This window comes from Thunnus albacares, chromosome 20 (genome assembly GCF_914725855.1).
Source record: "Thunnus albacares chromosome 20, fThuAlb1.1, whole genome shotgun sequence".
Taxonomy (NCBI): domain Eukaryota; kingdom Metazoa; phylum Chordata; class Actinopteri; order Scombriformes; family Scombridae; genus Thunnus; species Thunnus albacares.
The window spans coordinates 4012726-4027991 of NC_058125.1; the positions used below are offsets into that span (position 1 = coordinate 4012726).

Here is a 15266-nt window from a genome sequence, read left to right on the forward strand (position 1 = left end):
GCAACCATGTTCTGCGGACGGAGGTCTGTGCAGCCATTTAATTTAGAAGTGTTAATGCCAATAACCAGGCTTGCTCGCTCGCTTGGAGGAGAAGGAGGAGGAGGAGAAGGGGGGGAAAGGAGGGAGGGAGGGAGGAAGGGAGGGAGGAGGGTGTGTGTGTGTGTGTGTGTGTGTGTGTGTGTGTGTGTGTGTGTGTGTGTGTGTGCGCGCAATTTACCGATACTTGGCTGAGTTCTGACGCCAGCACTGAAGTGATGTAAGAGACAGAGGGAGGGAGAAAGCCGAGAAGGAGGAGAGAAGAAGTAGAGAGAGAGGGAGAGAGAGGGGGTCTGGTTCAGAGCTCTGATAGTCTCCTCACTTTCGGAGACCCAGACAGAGAGCAACTCCCCAGCGGGTATCCTAACAGAGGTAGGCTGGCTTTCCACACGTCCACCCTTTCAATATGACAGGGAAATATAATCCAGGAAATGTAAGAAATTGGAGTGCTGTTTGAAAACATGTATTGACATTGTCATGTATGCACATTCAGTTGAGTTCTAATGTTTAACATGAGGATAACACATCACAGTCGTTTGGAAGATGTTGTGCCGTGTGGGTGTCAAGTTGAATGCGTCATGCAAACTGCAAGAATGATTTAAAACACGATGATTTTTTCATGACTGAAATCTGTCAAGTTATTGGGAAGCTGTATAGAAGACTGTTAATTAATTGCTGACGTGTCTCTGACGTGAGGATAATACCTAATGAGCCCGTTTGGTTTATTTGTTTCTGCAGCCTTCGGTAACTTTGACTTGAGCAGAGCTGACTGGGGCTCCAGGAATCAGCACCTTGGACAGCGACACACCGCGGCTTCCACACGCCGCTTAGCCGGGAGAGAGCGCGCACAGCCCGGGCAACAATCAGCTCCCCTCCCGGTCCGGATATGCTGCTGTCCTGCCACCGCTCCACAATGGGTTGCAATGGGCTTTAGTTTGTCCATTGCGTAATAGTAGCCGGGAAATGCCCTTGACAACAATCTACACAGTGTTGTACTCAGCATGACGGCGGCGCAGGAGACTGAGCGAGTAGAGGAAGGCTCGGCGGCGAAACTTACACAAGACTGAACATTTGCATGTTTAACCAGAGTTGAAGTGTCTTTGCCAAAACATGACTTCAAGAGTTCTTCGCACCATGGGGATAAGGCACCTTTTGCTGCTGCTGATATACCTCGACCCGCTGAGCGTGCTGAGCGCCGCCACGGGCGGTAAAAAGACCAAGCAGGCGCCCAGGAAGGCTCCCAAAGCCACTGCGGTGCCCACGGTCGCCCCGCAGAAGACCCCGCAGCCAGCGCCCGCCAGCAACCACGATACCTGCCTGGGTTACTACGACGTGAGCGGGCAGTATGACAAATTGTTCGAGTGCAACAACACGGACCACCGGTACTGCTGCGGGACGTGCTACCTGCGCTTCTGCTGCGAGTACAAGAAAGACCGGCTGGATCAGAAAGCCTGCAAGAACTACCAGAGCCCAGTGTGGGTGCAGACGGCCGCCCCGTCACCCATCCCGACCGGTGAGACGTACGATCCGAGCATGGATCAGACCAACACGGCGGTCTATATCACCTGTGGGATCATAGCCTTCATCATAGTGTTGGGAGTGTCGGTCAAAGTTGCTTATGACAAAGCCACAGAGCCGCCTCAGGAAATGAATATTCATAGGTAAGTCACTGATAAGACGCAAGACTGATCTAAATCATAATGTGTTTGCAGCACATATCTTTATCCTGCGTAATATATCATTTAAAATGTTCTTCATTTAAGTGAGTAGAAAAAGACTCATGGGTCCTATACAAAGAGTTCAAAGGTCAAGACTCATACAAAGAGTTCAAAGGTCAAGACTCATGTCAGCAACAGGCCTAGAGTCATGTCACATACATTAGTTTTCAATGTCCCATCATATAACTGAGAATATATATATTTAAAGTTGGAGCCAATGTGTTTTTTTTTCTCTATATGAGAAATAATGAACTACAAATTGAGCTGGTAAAGTGTTTAAATTAATTAGCAGATTATCTAAAGCCAAACCGATGAGCCCCTTTCAGATCAGATTCTATTAGATTTGCAGCAGATGTTAAATCCCAAATAAGTGAATCGCAATGAAAGCCTGAAATAATTACGGGGGAGTTAAAAGAGAAGTGATTGTTGTAGGCTGATGTTCATGAAGAGAGGGTGCGTGTTTGTGTGTGTGTGTGTGTGTGTGTGTGTGTACATCTGTTACGTGTGGGAGTGAGAGGGAATGATGGCCAACATTTATATTTGATGTTTGTTAGTTTATAACGCAGATAAAGTCTCTGTTAAGCTGAGATAATAACAGCCCATTTTTCAATCTAAGAGTAGTCCAGATATTTGACTCGTGTTGCAACCAAGTCAAGGTAACCAGCTGTCAAACACACTTCAACGCCTACCCCCAATCCTCCACCCTATCTCCCCACCCTCTGCACATCAGTACATGTCTGTCTGGTGTGTTTAGGTGGGGATTTGACAAGAATGTTTAGCAAAGATGGGATACCATGGCCAATGATTGCCTTTCACCCCCTCAGCCGGCTCCTGCTTCCTCCTGGGGCTTCACCATATGAGAGTTATCATACATGAGTGGACCACATGTTGTAGTCTGTACCCACATCAGTGAACAAATGCTGACACACATTATTTCCTCAAGATTGAATAGGTTTTTTTTTATTGGATGCATTATTCAACACTTGAGCAATCTTAAGACTGTGAATAATGGATAGTGTTAACGTTGGGGCTGTATCAAGGTCGTGTGACATGCATGCACGGCTGCACATTCAATAAGGAACAGGAAGAGAGGGGTTGGGGGTGGGGAGTTAAAATATTAATTTAAAAGCGAAGGTTACGCTGGTGATACATTTGTCGTACAAAAGCTTTGAGCTGCTGCAGCAGCGCAAAAGTAATTTGATTTCCTCTTCAAAAGCGACGCCAGAAAAAGCAAACAAACACTTTTTGAACTTTCTTTCATCACGATTGCTTCTCCCTCTCTTCCACTCTCCCCCCTCAAGGGCTTCATCCTTCCATATGCACCTGGTGCGGTCTGAAAAACATTCAAATTCAACCCAATTAGACGACACACTCACACATCCAATGTTGTTTCTCTCGCAAATGAACATTTGTCATGTTCCCAGACTTAAAAAAAAACAGAACAAAAAAAAAAAAAAACAGAGCAGCCCTGAATTACCCGTAATAGCGCAACACTGTCTTAACAATTAGCAGCTATTTGGCGTGCAGAAAACAGACGTGCTATGAGTTCATTTTGAACTTGGTTTAGCTGCACGCAGAGAGATGCTGATACATATGGAGAAAAAAAAACATCAAAAAAAACCCCATCTTTTTGGTGCAGAGAACAGTATCAACATTTGCTCTTGTCTTTTGATTTTCAGGGCCCTTGCAGACATCCTGAGGCAGCAGGGGCCCATTCCCATATCGCAATACGACTGTGAGAATTTTGCAGCGATGAACGGCTCACCCAAAGACAACACACCAATCAGAACCTCATCCAAGAACCACTACACCCCTGTTCACACCTCCAAATCCAACCACGGTAAGAGCTCTCCTTTCCCTCCACTCCAACACTCTGAAGCCTTCACAAGCATCCACTAGTTTATGTGTCATGACTGTTGGTCAAATATAGCTTGAAGGTTGATTTTAACGGATCAACCGTTTGCCCACATCCCTCTCAGTGTGTTTCTTTGCAATTTATACAATATTGCTTTTGCAAAATTCTGCATTCCCCTCCGAAGAGTGGGCAACACACTGTGCTCCCCCTTTCATCACCAATGTTAACATCCAGTAATTATCCGATTTGAGCAAGAGAGTGCGAGGGAGAGAACGACAGAGAAAAAGAGGGGCCTGCGAGCGGAGATAATTACAGGCTGGCAAGGTAGCACGGTCCTGCAGTCTATGACAGGGTGTATGTGATGACCTCACAGTCAGTCAGTGGGTGAATCAGACAGCGCTCACACCCGGAGCACACCGCATGATTTAACCCCACAATTCAAAAAACAGACAGGGAGCATAAATCGGCAATATTACTAATAACTGTGCAGGAAAAAACAAGAGGAAGCAAGTCAGCGCCGGCAGGTTTTTGGGCAACGCAGGTGTTATCAGATCAAGAGGCAAAGACACAGATGGAAAATAATGAGATATTAGAAACACAAAGGAGTCGCTGAGATGGAAAGAAAGACGTTTAGCCTCAGCGCTGCACGTCTTAACCAAAGAAATATATCAATGTGGAAAACTGTAGACTTTGAAGCACCAAAATGATGATATATGTGAGTGTAGCTGCTACTATCCTCTACTGCATAAATGATGTTTTTTGGGAAAAGATTATTGGTGTCGTCGATAATGTGTCAATCAAAAAATTTGATCAACCTCAACCTTCAACCCCCCCCCCCAACCAATTATTGTTTTGTTGCCAAGGCAACAGTGTTCGGACAGATATAAAAACATCAACAAAGTCAGATTTCTGAAGAACAATTACTTAGCAAATTGTCTCTGTCCAATGAAAACTACGTATCTCCAAATTCTGTGAATTTTTTTTAGTAACTATGAAAGATCAGCTGTTCCGCTGGGAAAGTTCTCCTGCTCCTCAAGCAAAATACACCATCTAAAAATCCATTAGTTTATCTTGAAAATGAATTGTCCCAAAGCTGAGGACAGGACTTCTTTTAAATATGTTTTGGAGAAACATGTTTACGTAAGGACAATGACGTAGCATATGGTCCCTTGTTTCTTTATGTAATAATTCAGTCTTTTTAAAATACTGAATTTGAAAACTCGGACTCTGCATAATTCAAAGCATATCAAATACAATATATTTGTATGGCTACATGTTATTCTCTTCAAACTCCTACTTCACCCTACATGCTGCAATATGGTGTTCGTACTATCCCCAACGGCAAATATGGATCATTCGTGGTTAAAGAAATATCTATTTCTATAAAAACCATGAATTTGTGGTTTCTGTGTGTAGACTGTGTGTAGGTGAAACCTACATAAGTGCCTCTCAAACCTGATTGGTGGGTCTCCCTCCCTGCCACTGCCCTCAGACTATAACTCAAGATCTGAACCATTTGATCAGGTTCCCTCCGGCCCTTTAGACAATAAAATGTCCCAGTGTCCAGTTAGTATCATAGCAAAACATTGACCAGAATCACCACTTCACATGATATTCACTCAATCAACCCTAACCCTAATCTTCCATCATGGTATTGTCCAGCAAGTGGCCTAAATGCACACATTTGCCTCGAGGCAACAAAGTTGATGAATATATATGAAAACAAATGATGTCCTTAAACCATTAGTTATGTTCCTTTAGATATTCATGCACATGCTTGAATTTTTTTCCACTTATTTTAAGTGAAAGGTGTTAAATAGTCACATTATTTTACACTTTCCTAGTACTGCACCACATGTAGTTCTGCTTCCTGAAAGGATGCTCCTACCCCAAATCCCAACATTACACCCACCTCAGCTCCTCATTTGATTCATCAGAAATGTGTCATGAGATAATACAGTGTGTACAAATATATAACCATATGCAGTAGGCATTACAGTGTGTAAAAAATACACCTTTTATTGACCTCTACTGGTTATGACGGAGCGAGAAATCACAGCACCTGACACAGAACATGTAGTTGTTGTAGCTGGTTTGAGTCAGTGGGACAGCAAAAATCCTTTTGCATGCTTGTCTCAAAATAATACACTGTGCATATTTCCAGCGTATTTGGGTTTGTAAACTTGGCCTCTTTCTGCCACATCGCCATCTATCAGATACTTGTTGGGAACATTTTTTACAGCTCTGTGTTTGTTGCGACTACAGTCTGCGTTCATTCACTAAGTGTCTCCCCCTCTCAGCCGCTGCATCAGTCTCTTCCTAATGGTCACTGGCCAGCCATGCAGGGTACACGGCTGATACACAGCTGCACGTGGCAGGCTGCCTTCAGTATGACCTTGCATGCATTTATACTCAGTAAAGGTCGGGCGTCACTTTATCTGTCTATCTGTCGCTCTGCTTGGCTGGGACTATTTTGCCTGCTTGCGCACAATCACTGCAAATAGAACACAACTGAGCACGGCTCAGCTCAGTCTACTCCAGCCAAGCTCCCCCTCATCAGGGACTGCAGCAGTCCTGACGGGGTTGGACATGAAAGGCAGTGACAGCGCAGGCGAAAGCGTGGTTAATGCGTGCATATAAATTGGGAGCTCCACTCGATGCCCTAACAGGCTCCATGGTGCCGCGGAGAGGGAGCCCACTCGCTCTCATAGAAAATGCATATTCATGTTCGCCTAAATGGGCATTTGGCACAGAGTGGGTAGGCAGTCCTCTTAAGGAGTGGGTCCTTGGCTGGAGTTGACACTTCACATCCAGGGGCTTTTTGAGACACTTTTAAATCAGGTGGAAAGACCTCATAAAGCGAGTGGCTAAACGGCCTGAGAGGATCCTATCAACTTATGTCAAGAGTGAGAATAACATCTATTTCTCCTTTGATCCTCCACATGTAATGATGCCCAGTCAGTAGTAATCACTTCCTCGCCGAAGTATCTCATTTTATAGCCAGAGTTTTGTTTAGGCCCTTTTCTAAAAATACAAGCTGATTTATTTTTTCACATTGCAGTCCTTGTGTGATGACATGGTACCCTTGGTGCACTGAAAAACTTCCCCGCATTTTTAGAACGATATATTAGAAAAAAAAAAAAAAAAAACGGGGCCCAAAGCAAAAACAGTACAGACAGCATAATATGATACCAGCACAAGTGTTGCTATTTTTAATTCGCATCCACTCTGCATTGTTGTGGGCTCAGATCCTCTTTTAGGTCGGGGTGTAAACACAGTGCACCCTGCAGCCACAACAAGGAGTAGATACCTTTACAGGAGTTCGCCTTTGGTCAAAGTAAACAATAACCGCTTCTCTGAGTAATGCAGTTTGGCCCACAGCTCTCTTCAGATGAAGTTGATTTGTTTACTGCACACCACAGGCAAAGATTTGCCCTTTTCTTTGTTTTTTGAAAAGTGTTGCTTGGTTTCCTCTCTGACATTTTCTTAATGTGCAGAATGATGAAATATAGTTTTCAGGTAGTGCAGAGAGAAGCTGTTTCCTCTGCTTCGGTTTACTCAACAGAAACCAAAGAAAAAACAATTACTCCTATATAGCAGTTTTGCAAAAAGAGAATAGGCAAATTGGATTATGAGTTATGGGGTTGCATCAGAATAAGCAGCAGAAGAAGAATGACTATGTTCAAGTGCATGCTCCATTGGAGGTTGGAAAGCCTTCAGCCAGTATCTATACAGTGTGTATTTGAGCTCCTGTACGATACTCCAGGGTTTCAAGCAGACAGTTAATTTTGTTTGGGATGAGCAACCTCCCGCACTTAAAGGTCAGCTGTTCTGGACAATTAGAGGTCGTGATGATGGCGTAACATTTCCAGTTATTTAGCAGCTTTGACATGACCTTCAGATATTTTTAAATCTCATAGCTGTGTGTGTGTGTGTGTGTGTGTGTGTGTGTGTGTGTGTGTGTGTGTGTGTGTGTGTGTGTGTGTGTGTGTGTGCTCTCCATGAGCTACCCAAACAACAAGTTTTGCCTAAATAACAAAACGCTGATTTAATTACTCTAATTATTTGCCAATGGGCACTTTTATAATCACATTCAGTAAGCCCCCCTACCCCAACCACTACCACACACACACACACACACACACACACACACACACACACACACACACCTCCCTCCTCTGCCTGCAACCTCCCTCCAATTAATCCTTAAAGTGTGCAGCTATAATATCTCCACGGTGACCTCCCTCGCTCCCCATTGGCCAGATAATCATCACCCACATGTTAAAAACAACATTTCTATGCTGACTGCGTTAACATGTTTAATAGAAGCTTCCTCCTGAGTGCACCTGTGTTCAACCTCAGCATCTGAGAGACCCCACCTAATTGTCTCCTGCCCTAGATCTCATTATTGCCCCTTATTATACAGCTGGACTATTGGCCCCCTAAGTGTGTGTGTGTGTGTGTGTGTGTGTGTGTGTGTGTAAATGAGGAGGTTTCAGGTGTGAAGGCAGGAATCCATCAGCATCTCTTTCCATTCACAGGACCAGTTAATTATAGACCAGTGTCGATCAGGACTTACTGCACTGCATCATTAATTTCATGAGAGGGCAGGGCAGGGTTAAAAGAAAAGGGGCAAGATGGCATTTGGCGTCCATTTTTTTTTGTGCTAAAGAGGCTTCAGCGTGTATCTCAGACCGAGAGAGCATGAGAGGAAGATACAGATATGAAGATATGCGATGGAAGAGCTACAGCTTAGCGACTTTATTGAGATGATGTACACAGCTCCATGTCCACTCCAGCAGATCGGCATCTGATAATGCTATAAAATCAGTATACCATGTAAATTACCTCTGCCTGGCTGTGTTAAAGCTTAATCGACCTTGGAGTCGGGTAACCTCCCCAATGCCAGCCACACAGTATCACGTTCAACTTGGTTCATGATATAATTATCTTATTATTCACGTTTCCTCTCTCAGAGGTAATTCTGAGGTGTAGGTGTCCAGTGAATAAGTTTGATTAAAGAAGTATTACCATATGAATCCTCAGTGCCGACTAGCTCCGTCGCACGTTCTTTTTCATGGCACATCTTTGAGGTGAAAGTCACGATTTTCTTTGTATCAAGGGCGATAAATTCATGATGTGTAGCCTTCCCCCTGCAGGCTCTTCATGCTACCTCACCTTAATGAGCTGGGAATGGGAGCAGGAAGAAAAGGGGGATTGCTTTTGAAGGGTCTTTCACATTCGAGGGTTGTCGCAGTGGGTCGTGGAGTGGCCTACCAATGACAAAGGTGACAAAGGAAGACAACAATAGTGTTTGTGAGCCTCACACACAGAATTGCTGGTATGATGGAACGGGAAAATAACCCCAGCAAATACTCTATCTGCAGCCATGAAAGCAGCGCAGGGAGAGGTATGATTGAGTTCAAAGTGCATTGGTATGTGGGTGGTTGAAACATATTGCTTTTTGTCCCCTCCTGAAGATCATCACACTGTGTTTGCTGGTGTGGTTCACATTTTCACCATTTCCCCTCTATCTGTACTGGAGGGAAATGGCACCACAGGGAGGTTTTCCATTTGACACCATGACACAATTGGGGCCGTTGAGAAGGTGATGGAAAAGCCAGAATACTGTTTTGTAATATGTAACAGGTGTCTTGTTCAACTTTACCGCTTTATTGCAGTTTAGTGGTGCACCAAGCCATTTAGGCTTGTGACCACACAAAGGGGTAGTTCAGTGACTACTATAAAGTTGAAGGACTTTTGAGCAACTGATTAAAAATCAGAATGGTCAAGCAGAAGAGGCCAAGATATGACTTTTAGTCCCTGTTCACGCAAACTGACTCAAAGTGACAAGTTTGCTGGTGTGATTAGCGCTGAGCATATAATTTACATACTCAGCTCTGATTGGGTGCACTATATTAGTGCACAACAAAGTAATTCATTTCCCGAACAATGTGTTTCCATGCATTTTTTCTTTAAATTCAATTCCCAGGCTCGTTAACGTTGTAATCCTTAAGATTTTAGTTCAGGTTGATTTGGTGACACCTGTGGTTACCTTGGTAACAGCAAGTGAAGTTTAATACTACAGCGCTCATTGAGAAGCTACTTTTTTAGAAATACAACAGAAGAGCAACTCGTACTTCTGTTTAATCACAGCGTAACCAACGTTTTAATAGAGAAGTCAGTCAAAATAATCTCAACTGTGATCTGATTTCATGTAACAGTAGAGGATGTAGAGTTTTTCACACAACAGCAGACAAAACAATGCCAAAAATGGCATTTTTGATAAACAATCTCAGTCAGTACTAACCATAATGACAAACACATTGCATTTCCTGTGGCTGCTTCACAATAAAAGCAACTCCATGTTTCACCAGTTGGACGCTTTTACTGTGAAGCAGAGCATTAAAAGTAAAAAATATTGTGTTTACATTAGCAGCACCTTCACACAGCTCTGACACAGAGTAAAGAGAACGAACAGAAAACTATGAGGCTGTTATCAGTGAGATAAAACTGCATCAGGTTACATGCTGCATCATTTTCCTGTGAATCCCTCGTGCTTAAATATGCATCTGAATCCACCTGTAACAAAGGAGGGCTCCCACACTGGGCTGTAACCCTGACCTCCCAGACCATGGATGACTGCGCTAACCACTGAGCCAAAGGGTCAACCCGCTAGCCAAGGGCCAGCGTGTCTACTCATCTGTGGTCATTACTCTCTAGAGGGCATATGACACCACCACTACCAATAACATCTACAATATAGAGATAATTACTCAGTGTTAACACACTCAGTAGCTATTGCAGAAAGAATGGCCACCATAAGTAGCATCAAATTAGGGGTTTGACTTCATGGAAATCTTCATGATTATAACTTTAAAGTGTATTTAGAGAATTGGGCTTTTGATCGTGATGATCAGAATCAGAATGAGCACAGTTGGTTGTCTTCAGGTTGTCACATGTGTCAGAGAACATCTCAGCTTCCCCAGGTTGCACCATTGGGCAACTTCTGAGTCTTAAGTTGTCCCAGCAAGTTATTCAAGGTTCAGTTCACAATGAATGACGTCTCGGCTCACTTGCTCGAGGCCGTATACATTAACAGGGTTTTAGTTCCTACCATCGTAAATCTCAAAAACAGCTGGATCCTATCTTTCATTAGAACCTCTCTGCACAGGCTTTGCTAGAAATGTGTTGTCTCCTAGTCCTAGCCAAGTTAACCCCTGATGACATTACTAATGATTATTCTCATTATCAATTGATCTATTGGTTATTTTTTCAATTAATCAAATTATAGTTTAGTCAATAAAATGTCAGAAAATAATGAGAAATGTCTGCTGCCAAATGTTTTCAAATGGCTTGTTTTCATCAACCAACAGTCAAAGAAATTCAATTTACAATCATATGAAAGAAAGAGAAAAGCAGCAAATCCTCACATCCGAGAAAAAAATGCTCAATAAACGACAAACACTAATAAAAAATGACGATAATAAAACGATAAACAATAATATTGATTCAATTAAAATTGTTGCTGATTGATTTTCTGTTGATCAACTAATCTATTAATTAATGAAACTAATTGTTTCAGCTTTGATCAGGGTTATTTTCTTGAATTCCAGAGCCACAGAAGACTTTATACAACTGTTGTCACTGTCTGAATAGTACACCACATGATGAATAAACTAATTTTGATGCATAAACATGGTGGAGTTCCCCTTCAGTATGAATCAATGTTTACTTTTGACCCATTGTCATTAGCTGTATGCTGTATGTCTATCGGTCAACCAAAGAGTGTTTCATTTGAATAATATTTACAGGACTGACAAAGTAGAAACATCTTGTAATTCATAGAGAGTAAAGAGTAAAAAGTAAAGATTAGAACAATGTAGTGTAAATGTCTTTTTTTTTCTGTTTTCCTGTCCTGTTAATCTTCTTGTGACTCTTCCGAATTAACTTGCGACTCCTTAAGGGGTCCAAACCCTTAGTTTGGGAACCACTTAGCTTTAGTTGTTGCAAATGCTTGACTGTGTGTATAAATGTTTGCCTGACTGATTGTATTTGTGTGTATGCCTGTGTGTTTCCACATAAATGTGTGTATGTGAATGGTTTTACATATTGTGTGTGTGCGTGTGTGTGTGTATGAACAGGTCTCCACTATGGAAAGGAGAGCGTCCGGAGCAGCGGAGGCGCCGAGCTTCACAATTTCATCTCCTCTGGCTTTGTGACGTTGGGTCGAGGCCATCCGAAAGGTGAGGTACCTTTTTCTTTCTTTCTCCTTTCACACAGGAGATTAAATTAACTCTTCTTATCTACAAATATACTCGCTGAATAGTAAAACGACCCGTGTAATGTTCCACTTGCAACACCAGTGATCAACAAAAAGACAGCGACAGAGGTGAAATGTTTCCAGATTCAATTTCCCTGCCGAGCAATCCACATGAACTGCCTCTGCATTCTGCAATTAAATACAAGCAAACACACACTTACCGCCGCTGATGGGTGGCGACGGGGTGGAGAAGGTGACTCTGAATGCTGCACACACATCCACAACACACACATACGAACACAGCCATTAGCGCGGGGCCAGAGTTTTCCCATGGGTAATACACTGATTAGTATGCAGCCATGTTGGCCGAGCTCTTGTGATTTATTCCCATCCATTTTAGCTCCACAAATCAGACCCTGCGTGTGTTTGTGTGTGCCTGTGTGTCACCTTGCGGGGGTTGAAAGGCGCGCTCCTTTACCTGATACTGTTTTCTAAGGTTTAATTGAAAGTGTTTGTGCCAGCGTGAGACTGCTTGTAATGCTTCATGGTGGCTGACTGCTTTAGTAAAAATCTACGCACATGATATAAATATAACTCAGTTGCACTGCTGCGTATGTGCCCTGGCTGTATTTCCACTCTTCCTCTTTGCCATCAGAACCTGCTGATTTCCTGTTCATCATCATAATTACAGCAGCTGATGACCTGTCATTGCTTTAATAAATACCAGTTCAGATTTATGTGTTGCTTGGCAGGCATGTGTGGCTCTTTCAAAGGCAGAAACTGCTCTTTTATAAAGTGTCATGGGTTTTGTTTCCAAGCGCACAAAAAACTGCAGGAGACTGAAATCTTCTTATTTCTAATGAGCAACCATCGTATTTATGTTTACATGAAATTAGCTGTTTTTCTCCTTGCTTTTTGCTTCCTTTGTTTTCATCCCCAGAGGGGGTCCATTTCACAATGGTATTCATATGCAGCCAGCGGTGAAAAAAAAATCTGCTGATAATTCTCTGTAGTCCCCCCTGCCCCTGAATCTCTTCCAGAGATGAGTAATGAGAAAAAAAATGATTAGGTTTTGTGAATCCTTATTCTTCTAAATAGATTTTCCCTTCTGTACAAATATCACAATAGCAGCTCTCCGGCATCTCCGGCTATATACTTGTCACAACAACAGCATGGGGTATGGTTTAGTGTTCAGCATCTGTTGAGTCAAATCTGTGTTTTCTTGCTGCGGGTAGCCTTTGATTTCCTCTGCTGCAAAAACAAATGAAACGTGACAGATTGAGATCTTGGAAAGGTCTGCTGATGCTAAAACTCTTGCAAAAAATAAAAAAATTAAAGTATGTGAAACATTTTTTTTCCCCCAATGTCTCTTTTTTGCTGTCTTGTGCCTGGAGGCAGGTACAGTATTACTGCGGATTGAATCCTAAAATCAATGATACACTGGTGTGAAGTTTGGTTTGGATATTGTTGCTGCTCGGTATTATCTTTAGCATTTCACTAGCGTACAATCACTTCAGGGCGGCAGAGGGAAACGAACAGTTTAACCAATCCTCCCCCGCTCTCTTCACAAGCACTCTTCATATCCACAAAAGCAGAATGGCTTCAGCTACATAATGTATTACTTCTGTCCTTCACTAACTGAAGGATTCAAATTGCTCCTACCTATGTTCGATGTTTTTGACAACACACAGTCATTTATCTTTCCGGTTTAATGATTTGCAAATTGTCAGTAAACCTTTTGATCCATCACTTGACCCAACATTGAATTTATCCAAAATCTGTGGATGGATTTTATCATTCGAGCAGTGGACCTGTGGGCTGATGTGAACTCACAGCGATGAGATGGAGTCAGGTTAAGGTTAACAGCAAGTAAACAGTCCGGTTGAATTTAAATCATACCGAGCTTCACTCTTTTTTGAAGAGGTTTGCACAGCTTGGTTTGCTCTGGCTGGGAGTAACAAAGCTGGAAAAAAAAAGAATGCAAATAGATATTCACCAGTCTCTCAGTGGAAAAATTCTGTTTCCACGTGAATTAGATGAAAACAGATGTTGTCTTCTTTGCTGCATCTTGCTTGTTTTTAGTATATATATGTTGGTTTAGGAGTCATGATGTGGGTTGCTGGCTTGGGTAAGCATGACGTCTGTTGCGGTGCCTAATTATACAGACGGAAAGTGTGTTTGGTTGTTAATTATATGGCAGACTGTGTGTGTGTGTGTGTGTTGGTGTGTTTGTGTGTTGCCGTGCAGCCCTTGGGGAGGACAGGTGAGGTCAGGGGGTGTTGCTGTGCTTCAGAGCAGCTGGATTCCTCACATCTGTGTGCCGGGGTACAAAACAAACCTGTGCTGAACTCTAAAGGAGATCAGTCAGTCCTGGGGAGGGAAACAAAAATTCAAAAACACACATACAGCAAGGATCTTTAATTTCCACTACAATCCAAGACTGTTAGAATTCACCTTTTTGGTTTGTTAACCTTCCCTTTAGTTTACCCTGTGTAATTCTGCATCAAGCAGTGGTTTCCCACATTTCCCAGAATGCCTTTCAGCAACTTTTAGAGAAGGCTCATGAAATAGTTGTCACAATCTTGGGGTGACACAGAAATTGAGTTTTTAGCTGTGTCCCACTTCTATACTACACACTAATTCTAAACATACAGTATGTAGTGTGTTCTTGGGATTTATTGTGAAGCAGTTATAGGAAATGCAATGCATTTGTCACAGAGATTAGTGGAGCTTTGGTAGCTGGGCTTCTGCTCAATAAAACTTGGTCTGCCCAACAAGATTTGGTGCAACTTTTTCAACGGATCAGATTTAAATATTGCAGGGAGGAATGGTAGAAGAAACAGCCTCAGTGAGCAGCTGGCTGAAGAGCTGCATGTTTTTCCAGGGTTTGTGTGAACCAGCCAAGTCCTCCAAATTAAATGAGCAAATATGTTGTTTGACCATGTGACTCCAGAATGACACATAGGAGTGTTTTCTAATCTGGCGTCCTTATTGGCAGTAACTGACAGGACATCGTGTCTGAGCTTTCCAAAACCGTTATAAGTCTCTGTTAAAAAATAATGATGTTTTTTTATGATGTGACGATGTTTTGGTTAAGGTCTGGTTAGGTTTAGGCACCATGACCTTCATCGTCATGACTACGATCATAAGTGCTCTCCAAGTCCACTGTTGGGTTATATCCTCCATCCACCCAACTCACCTCCGAATGAGGAAATTTGTCGACATACAGACGTCATTTGAACTCCACCACTGCTCCGGGTCATGATTACTGATGATGGCATCTGACACTCATACACACCACGCACGTAGCTATATGTTGTTTTTGGGTGACTAACATTACGACTTGTTGAGTCATTTTTCTTGGACCGTCTCGAACCAACAGGTCATCAAGGTA

General features: G+C 42.7%; 1 protein-coding gene across 1 annotated transcript in view; it reads left to right on the forward strand.

The window, feature by feature from the left end:
- Positions 1 to 314: 314 nt before the first annotated feature.
- The window catches only part of LOC122972002 (protein shisa-6), a 71702-nt gene continuing 56750 nt past the window's right edge, over positions 315 to 15266 (forward strand). Inside the window, exons 1-4 of the mRNA XM_044338806.1 lie at positions 315 to 408; positions 775 to 1697; positions 3434 to 3594; positions 11754 to 11855. Coding sequence (XP_044194741.1) covers positions 1147 to 1697; positions 3434 to 3594; positions 11754 to 11855 — 814 coding nt within the window. The 5' untranslated portion in view covers positions 315 to 408; positions 775 to 1146. The remainder of the gene's footprint in view (positions 409 to 774; positions 1698 to 3433; positions 3595 to 11753; positions 11856 to 15266) is intronic.